This window comes from Penaeus chinensis, chromosome 5, assembly GCF_019202785.1.
Source record: "Penaeus chinensis breed Huanghai No. 1 chromosome 5, ASM1920278v2, whole genome shotgun sequence".
NCBI lineage: Eukaryota > Metazoa > Arthropoda > Malacostraca > Decapoda > Penaeidae > Penaeus > Penaeus chinensis.
This window is the reverse complement of record NC_061823.1, coordinates 21,298,743-21,308,742: the sequence shown is the minus strand read 5'-3', so window position 1 is coordinate 21,308,742 and position 10,000 is coordinate 21,298,743. Positions and strand designations below refer to the sequence as shown.

The 10,000-nt window shown below is 40.4% G+C and overlaps 1 protein-coding gene across 2 annotated transcripts in view; it reads left to right on the top strand.

Moving 5' to 3' along the window:
* Window positions 1-4,790, top strand: part of LOC125025809 — a 43,883-nt gene extending 39,093 nt beyond the window's left edge. For both annotated transcript variants that reach the window (XM_047614054.1, XM_047614053.1), the window contains exons 7-8: window positions 61-168; window positions 4,213-4,790. In XM_047614054.1, the coding sequence (XP_047470010.1) occupies window positions 61-168; window positions 4,213-4,598 (494 nt within the window). In that variant the 3' untranslated portion in view covers window positions 4,599-4,790. The remainder of the gene's footprint in view (window positions 1-60; window positions 169-4,212) is intronic.
* The last annotated feature ends 5,210 nt before the right edge of the window (window positions 4,791-10,000 follow it).

Below are 10,000 nucleotides of genomic sequence, written 5' to 3'. Positions count from 1 at the left end.
AAGGCATGCTTTGAAATTCTTCTTGTTTTCCTTCCGTCGTGTGACCACACACTTATCAAGCTGTGGGCAGGTCGTATGTTCCCCTCCTGCTTGCCCTCGCCGCACTCGCTGTCCTCGTTATCGGCATCGCTGTCTTCTTGTATCGTCGCTGCAAAGCTATGAAGGAAGGTTAGTCCAATGTAACTGCCATGCGTGATGAAGCTGCAGGAACAAAAAGTACCTTTTGACACAAAACACTCGTTTATATACACATGTCTGTCTTGCATTTTTTTTTTTTTTTTTTCAGTCTTGTCCCCTAAATTTCGTTATTTCGTCTCGCCATCTTGTTATTGGTCTGGCCCTTGGTTTCTCTATGTTATCTGTAGCCCAGTCTGTTACTTTATTTGTCCCATCTATCGTCCTATCGACCTTCCCATTGCCATTTTTTTCTTTTTGATGCTCACAAGTATATCTTCCACTTTTGTCTGTTCCCTGATCCACGTAGCCCTTATCCTATCTCTTAGGCTAATTCCCAGCATCAACCTCTTCATCCCTCTCTGGACACTCAGTATTCCTCTGCAGTAATTTGGTTGTAGTCCATGTTTCTGATTCATAGGTCATAATTGGAGAACGCATTGATGAAAGACTTTTCTTTTTAAATATAAGGGCAAGGAGACTCTTAGTATGCTACTGTGTCTGCCGAAGGCGCTCCAGCCTAGACTGATGTGGCGCTTAATTTCCTCATCGCTAGATGTGTTTGTCTGGTATATATACTTGTCCACTTTATTCAGATCGCTTATTAGTTGCTGCATTTAATTTGCAGATTTACTCAAGAAAACAATATCATCCGCAAATCTTAGATTGTTTAGGTATTCGACTCCTATTTTGATACCCTTTCCGTTCCATTCTAGCTTCTTGACTGTTTCCTCAAGGCAAGCTGTAAACAGTCTTAGTGAGATGGTGTCGCCCTGTCTGACACCATTTCTAATTGGTATTTTATCAATTTCCATGTGGATTTTCATGGTTGCTGTCCCATTTTCGTATATATCTTCCAAAATATTACAATATACCTCCTCTACTCTCTGTCTTTGAATAGCTTCTAGTACCGCTGGTATTTGTACAGAGTCAAATGCCATACACAAGGGGTTTCCTTTATTCGTTTATGTTTTCTCTTATTTGGGTGAGCAATGTGGATGTGATCTTATGCTGAGAATCCACTGCGGAAGCCTGCCTGTTCTCTAGGCTGGGTAAACTTCAGACTGTTAGAGATGCGAGTTGTGATAATTTTAATGAACAGTTATAAGTAACTGAAAGGAGGCTTATGGGTTGGTAGTTGTTTAGATCCTTTCTATCCCCTTTTCTGCGTATCAAGATTGTTGCGTTTTTTCCAGGGTTTCGAATTCTTTTGGTTGAGGAGGCATTTGTTAAAAATATTGGCTAGTTTCACTGTTGCAATTTCTCCTGCATTCATAAGGTTTATATTAATTCCGTCTTCACCTGGCATTTTCCGTTTTGCCTTTAAAGTTTTTATTTCTTCTGTTGTGAAGTTAGGTACGTCTCATTTGAGTTGTATAGATCCTTGTAAAAGTCTTCCACAGCTCTTATGATTTCATTCTTACTATATGTCACCTCTCTGTCTGGTTTCTTTGTCATTGCATGCTTTTGATTTTTCCCTATTCCGAGTCTCCTTTTATCTATTTTCATGCTGGTACCTGAGATCACTGTTTTATTTATTATTTGAGTATTACATTTGTATATCCTTTCTATCCCCCTTTTTATGTATCAAAATAATTGTTGCATTTTTCCAGGGTTTCGGAATTTTCCCGTTGAGAAGGCATTTGTTAAAAGGATTAGCTAGTTTCACTGTTGCAATTTTTACTGCATCTATTATAAGGTTTATACTAATTCTGTCTTCACCCGGTGTGCTCCCTCTCTTCATGCCTTTAAGCGCTCTCTTTAATTCTCCTGTTGTAATGTTAGGTACGTCTCCAGTTACCACGTTCGCTTCTATCTGTGGCTGTCCATTTGAGTTATATAGATCCCTGCAAAAGTCTTCCACTACTCTTAGGATTTCACTTCTCCGTCTGGTTTCTTTATTGCATACATTTGATTTCTCCCTATTCCCTTTTAGCTGGTACCTGAGATTATTGCTTAATTTATTATTTGAGTATTGAATTTCCGTACATCTCTCTTCTTTTTATTTATAGTCTTTGTTAGTTTAGCTAATTCTATCATGCCCCTGTGTGATGCAAAAACCCTATTGTTTAGTTTCTACGGAGAGATTTGCTTGTCGTTCTTACCGCCTACTTCAAGTGCAGCTTCCTCTATTATGTCACTGAGCTGTTTGTTGATTTGGTCAATGTTGAGATCTTCGTCACTGAGAAGTGAATATCTGTTTTGGATGTCAATGCTAAATTTTGTCGCTTTGGTCTTCAAGTTAGCTAAATTTGGCTGCGGTTTTCGTATGAGTTTGTTCCTTTCCCTTCTGAGGTGTAATTTAATTTGGCCTTTGGCAACTCTATGGTCGCTGCAAACATTTGCTTTATTAATAACTTCCACATATTATGTTATATCGTGCCTATTTGAAATTATGAAGTCAATTTCGGTTTTGATGTTAGATGGCGGCTTTCATGTCCACTTCTACTCTAGTCTTTTTTCGAAGAGTGTATTCATGATATTGAATGATCGATCCCCCGCAAAATCGACTAGCACTTGTCCCCTCTCATTCCTAGTGCGTATTCTGTGAGTCTCCGCTACTCCTGTCTTTTTACCTATTCTAGCATTAAGATCTCCCATAATTATTGTGAAATGTTTTTATTCTTTCGCTAGCTAAATAAATATCATAGAAGCTATATTTTCATCAATATATATACATACATATATATATATACATATGTATATAATATATATATACATATATATTATACATATATAAGTATATGTATGTGTATATATACACACAGACACACACACTCACGCACACACACACACATATATGTGTGTGTGTGTGTCATCATCATCATCGTTTAACGTCTATTTTCAAAGCTAACAAGGGTTGGACGGGGTTTCTTAATGGCTCTTTACCAAGCATTATGGTCTTCCGCTAGATCTTTTTCTCTCCCCATTCACGCAAATCCCCTTGAATTACTTGTTGCGAGGTATTCTCTGGCCCCCTGAGAGGCCAAAGAAAAACCCCTGAGATGCATTTGGTGCATGGTACTGGAAATCCAATGCCAAGCCAATCTCTTAGTACCTCAGATTTCCTTTAATGAAGGGTTTCACCACACAGCCATCTAACCATTTGCATCTCTGTTCTTGCAAGCCTACTTATGTCATCAGGAAGAGAAGTTTGACAGTCATAAAACATGACACTTTTGACACAAGCACTATAGAGCTGTCCTGTGTGTGTGTGTGTGTGTTTATATATATATATATATATATATATATATATATATATATATATATGTATATGTGTATGTATATATATACATATATATATTTGTGTGTGTTTATGTATATATATATATATATTGCATATATATAGGTATATAGGTATATATATATATATATTTATATAGATATAGATATATTGGTGTGTGTATATATAATTATATATATATTGAATAAATAAATATATATATACACATATATATGCATATATATACGTATATATATATTTATATAGATATAGATATATTGGTGTATGTGTATATATAATTATATAGATTGAAGAAATACACACACACACACACACACACACACACACACACACACACACACACACACACACACACACACATATATATATATATATATATATATATATATATGCATATATATGCGTATATATATATATATATATGCATATATATGCGTATATATATATATATATATATATATATATATATGCATATATATATATATTTGTGTGTGTATGTATGTGTGTGTATATATGTGTGTGTGTGTGTGTATATATGTGTGTGTGTGTGTGTGTGTGTGTGTGTGTGTGTGTGTGTGTGTGTGTGTGTGTGTGTGTGTGTGTGTGTGTGTGTGTGTGTGTGTGTGTGTGTGTGTGTGTGTGTGTGTGTGTACATATATATGTATGTATGTACATATATATGAATATATATATACATATGTATATAAATATATGTATACATATATGCACATATAATTATATGAATAATTCAGCCTTTAAATTTATGTTTTAGGTTCGTTTTTCCATTCTTTTAGGTCACACACAACCAGCATTACCTGACAGGCCTCAAGAGACCGCAGCACGCAGCATACAACGACGTGGGACCCTAGACGACCACACTTACGAATCCGTCGACGACCTTCTCGCCCGGGAGGCGCTTCAGAGACAGGACTTCGGAAAGCATGCATCGCCGTCCCTCCCTTCCCACCCCCCTCCCGTGGCGGAAGCACGAAAGGAGCTACGAGCCGTCGAAAACCCTCTGATGCCTTTGGTACAAAGGCCGCCTGGCATCAAGGTCGATACCGTGAATGAATTTTACGTGAGTAGCGACATCAGGGTCCGGCGATATGGAGACAGAAGCCAGGAGATTAATGGGAAAAAGTTTGACAACGCCGATGGAAATCGAAACCAGAGAAATTAAATGTTATTGATAATGAGATCAAATGCATTTTGTATTTTTCTTCGTTTTTTTTTTTTTTTTTTGTATTATCTTTCTTTTTTTCATTATCTTTTTTTACGCATTACTGAAAGCCTAAGTTGAAAAGTATTCATATGCGTTTGACGTACTGTACATACGTACACTACATATCTCACACACACACACACAGACACACACACACACACACACACACACACACACACACACACACACACACACATATATATACATACATATATACACACACGCATTTTTTCAACTGGGTTGAAATCCGGAGATCTGGGTGGATGTGACATGTGCGATGTCGGGATGTTCACGAGACCAATTTTTGACAACACGGCTGGTATGGATGGGGCTGTTGTCCTGAAGAAAATAGAAGGGATCTGTTTCAGGAAACACCATATCCCTAACTGTTGGTAAGAAAACCTCTTCGAGGGTTTCAACATATCTGCTTCCAGAAAATGTTTTGGCGTTCATTTATATCAAACAAGCTTATCTTTTCAAAAAATCGAGCGAAAGGGAACCGGAGGGAGGTGTGGTGTCGTTGACGCCATACTTATCTCGCGGGTTGGTGCCTCCAGAAAAAAAAACTTTTTCTCGTCGCAGATTTTTTTGTGCCATAGAACGCCTGTGGTTTGTCTGCACATTGCAAGGCATATTCCATCCTTTACGGGAATATGATCATCATGTCACAGTGAACCCTCCATAGGAAATCCGGAACAACTATTCGATACATAATGAATCAGAACGAGACCAATTTGAACCCCAAATACCAACCCTTCCGTAACATAAGGTTCTGTGTAAAGGGATTATATAACATATTTACCATTTTGTATAAATTAATTTGTTAACTGCTATATCGGGTTTATAGTATGGACCTTATCAACCCGATTTTAGAATACTTGTAAATATTGCTAAATATTTATACAGAGTGAAGATGTATATTTACAGGTTTATTATTTTTGTTTAAAAGTAAGTTTCCTCGTATCCGCTTAGTGTAATGCGCATGCGCGTAGGTGTGCCTCCCCTGGTCTTACTCTACCATGTAATCGGTCACTTGGCCATACCACTTGTTCGAGTGGACACTGTGACCCTCGCCTCGTGAGTAGCAAAACCTTTGAGTACGCTAATTCGCATAGCGTGGTATGTTGTTGGTGGTTTTATTCATTTTATTTACATTCATTTCTTGTTTTCAGTCTTTTTATGTACTTAAACGGATTTGCTGACGCCAGGCGCCACGATATTCACATGCCCCCGAGGTTAATCGGAGCAGCTCCAAGTATAAACAAGCACCGTGACACCTGGGCCGTTTGATACTGTAAGGTGGCCTCCCACAGCCTGCCATCTCTTCCTCATCTCACCGCCAGCCTCCCGTGCTCTCGCGGGCCCTGGCATCTCGCAGCCCGGCCAACGCTTGCTGCAATCGTCCTCTCTGTCTATATGTACATACGTTCACTCATTTCTGTTTTATTGTTCCACTTTACTTTGGTTCCTATATGTCACTTCTGCTTGAGTTTGCCCTTTGACCCCGTCCTCTCATCTGCGATTCCTTTACACAAATTATTTTTTGCTTCTTCTGTGAGCTTCACGGTTACTTGTATAATTTTAAATCATCTTTTTTTGTATCGTATTTTTGTCACTTTACTTTTGTCTGCGGAAGCTTATTCTCATATTAAGAGGAATCTGTTTTAACATCATATTTTATCCATTGTACTTTTTTCTGTCAACTTCACCTTAAGTGTGTATTTTTTTATGTCTTATCTTGTTATGAAGCTCATTTTATTTATAATTTTAGTGTCTGATTTAATTATTTTTGTACAAACTTTCTATTTTGCGAATGATGTTTGGCGTGGGTTGTGACGTCACGAACTTTATAAATATAAGCCGCGTTGAGCGGGAAATAGATTTATTCTCCTCGAAACAACGGCGTTTTGCTCTCCTCCTGGGTGATTTTCTTGCTAAGCGGAAGGTGGAAAACTCGGCACGTCTGGGCATCACATGACACGGGAAAAATACAAGCTAAGTTCTGTTTTCCTGGCTATTTCAATTGTGCACAGGAGCTGGACGTGATTCTTTATTTTAAATATTAAATATAAACCAGTTTTTTAGATGCTACATACTATAATAAGCACTTACGCTACCACTCCTTGGGAATCAACTTGATAATGAACCCATTGCAAACAGATTAATATTGGCTACGGAGCCACAATTACCCACTACAGGAATATTTTGGTGAGCAGCGGTGGGACGTGTTATGCCACCTTTCTGTTTCGTGAATTTTAATGTTTTTCTTTCCTAATGTGTTACCTGTTTAAGTGTTTAAGTCAAGTAGGTCTTTGACATAAATACGTCCAGCCTAGCCTTTTATTTCTGCAAGGTTATTGCCTCAAGGGTGGCCCAACCTGGCTGGTTCTTGACTTGTAAACACTTCGTTCTTGCGTGTGCTGTCCCTGGTGCATCTTCGTGGCTGCTCGTCCCTGTCGTCGTCTTCATCTTGGTCCCTGGTAAATCCGTTCGTCCTCGACATCCACACGTCCTCGAAGGTCTCGCACAGGTCCTCCTTGACTTCGGAATCGTCCTCATAGTCCTCGACCAGGCCTAACTCGGCGGCTTACTCGCCCAATGCACGTTCCCGCAGATATCATCCAGGTCCTTCGAGCTCCTGGAGGTTGAGTGGATCTGCGGCGTCCAGGCAAGTTCACAGCATTATGGGACGACTGGTACCTGCTCTGGCGAGTTCATGGTCCTTCACTGGATCGACGGGCGTAATTATCCTAGTCTTTCTCGGTATCTGGCGATCTCCCGGTGACGTTTTCCACAGCGCCCGAAGGTGACCGTTTCTGCAGCAGGGCCTCCTTCGGTACTATGACAGATATCGTGAACAAGATTATACACATAAGGGCCAAGATAGTAAGAGAAAAGAAAGACAACAGAGAAGAGGGGATGTTAAGCGCCACTAGCCGATTATTTATATAATTTGCATTTTTTATGGTTGAATTTTCGTTATTTTCGTCTTTTTTTTTTGTGTATTTTACTTTCTCAAAGTTAAGGAAAAAATAGGAGAGAGAGACGGTAACAGCGGTCCGCATAGACCTAGCTTGAACTGCTAACCGTCTCTGATAGACAGGAGGGTAAATAAGGGAAATGACAACGGCATCCACAAGGAATTACTTGAACCAATTGTCGTAACGCAGAGAAGAATGAGAGTGAATGTGACCTCACACAGACCGGACATGGGTGCCAAACACGGAAATTAACGTTCATTTTACACAAATGCAATAAACTAGCTATAGAAGTAATACAAAATGATTTCAAATACTACATTGAATTTAACATTTAATGATATGCGACAGAATGACGCACTAATGAATAGTGACGTGAAACAATTCGCGAGCGAATCTTCTCGGGGAAAAAATTCTGCCGAGGTAACATGTCAAGCTGCGCATACAGACTTCAATTGACGGGGGTTCACGTTATCCTATAATGTAAGTCTTGAAAACAATATACAGGAAATGCCAGCGGTTCTCACATTCATTTGACGTGTCAATCACTCAGAGTGAAAGTGGGGTCAGGTCACACAGCTGTCCAAAGCAGATGTGACTGAAATGTTTCACTCGGGAGGTCAGGTCAAGACGGGAAAAGGGTAGTGAGAAAGAATAATGATATGATGTTCATGAAAATAGTAAAATCATGAACGCGCTAAATTCGTTCCAATTGAAACAATATACTCTCTAATCACGAGAAAAATTAAACAAATACCTAATAAATGAACGATATTCCTGTTGTTTGAACCCATACCGTTGATCACACAGTAATGTGATCTGAGGTCAGCCGTGGAGAGCGTACCATTTGCTGTCAATTAGCACTTTAACCTAACAAAACCGGCGTGAGCGTAACTGCACATACAGCTTAACACATTCATGGGGAAGATAAAAGAAAGGTAAAATGGCCCAAATATGTACTCACAACAGGTTCTGAAGACTTTTGCGTGTATGGAAGCGATTTGGTTCGAGCGGTAACCAGGTTTCGGAGACTGTGAGTCCATTCTTGAGTGCCAAAAGGACACAACACACCAACCTGCCACCACTTATGTAAAGGGTATTTAAATGACACCTTAAACATATGGTTTAACAGGAGTAGTGAAACGGACGGTTGGCTTAACCTCTTTTATTGAGAAGCGTAAGCAACACAGATATTCACACGGATACAAGTCTTGGTAAGTCTTTGTGCTTGGTCTGCCCGGAGGGCGGGCGCAGCGGAGCCAGCCTGACCCGAGCGGGCGGCAGGACTCTATGAAAAGAACTCTGTCTGACCTGGGTCATCCTGAGCCTTAAGTACTGGTGGGTGCGTGGGGCACGTTGGGGCACCTGCGGTGAAGCCACGCGTATACGTTCTTCTGTACGCCACGTGGAAGCTATTTATACATACTTATTTATATATAGAGAGAGAGACAGGGAGACATAAAGAGAGAGAGAGAGAGAGAGAGAGAGGCAGACTGAGACGCACACACACACATAGAAGGAGAGAGAGAGAGAGATATATATATATATATATATATATATATATATATATATATAGAGAGAGAGAGAGAGAGAGAGAGAGAGAGAGAGAGAGAGAGAGAGAGAGAGGGGGGGGGGGGGGGGGGGAGAAGGGGGGGGAGAGAGAAAGAGAGAGAGAGAGTGACTCAGTTAGTGAATGTGTGGAGAAAGAAAGAGAGAGAGAGAGAGAGAGAGAGAGAGAGAGAGAGAGAGAGAGAGAGAGAGAGAGAGAGAGAGAGAGAGAGAGAGAGAGAGATAGGGAGGGGGGAGAGACTTACTGTGTGAATATGTGAAGAGAGAGAGAGAGAGAGAAAGAGAGAGGCAGAGAGGGAGAGAGATAGATAGATAGAGAGAGAGAGAGAGAGAGAGAGAGAGAGAGAGAGAGGGAGAGAGAGAGAGAGAGAGAGAGAGAGAGAGAGAGAGAGAGAGAGAGAGAGAGAGAGAGAGAGAGAGAGAGAGAGAGAGAGAGAGAGAGAGAGAGACGTACTGTGTGAGTTAGTGAATATGTGGAGAGAGAGAGAGAGAGAGAGAGAGAGAGAGAGAGAGAGAGAGAGAGAGAGAGAGAGAGAGAGAGAGAGAGAGAGAGAGAGAGGCAGACTGAGACACACACACACAGAGAGAAAGAGAGCGAGAGAGTGAGAGAGAGAGAGAGAGAGAGAGAGAGAGAGAGAGAGAGAGAGAGAGAGAGAGAGAGAGAGAGAGAGAGAGAGAGAGAGAGAGAGGGGGGGGGGGGGGCAGACTGAGACACACACACACAGAGAAGGAGAGAGAGTGAGAGAGAGAGAGAGAGAGATAGAGAGAGAGAGAGAGATAAATAGATAGATAGAGAGAGAGAGAGAGAGAGAG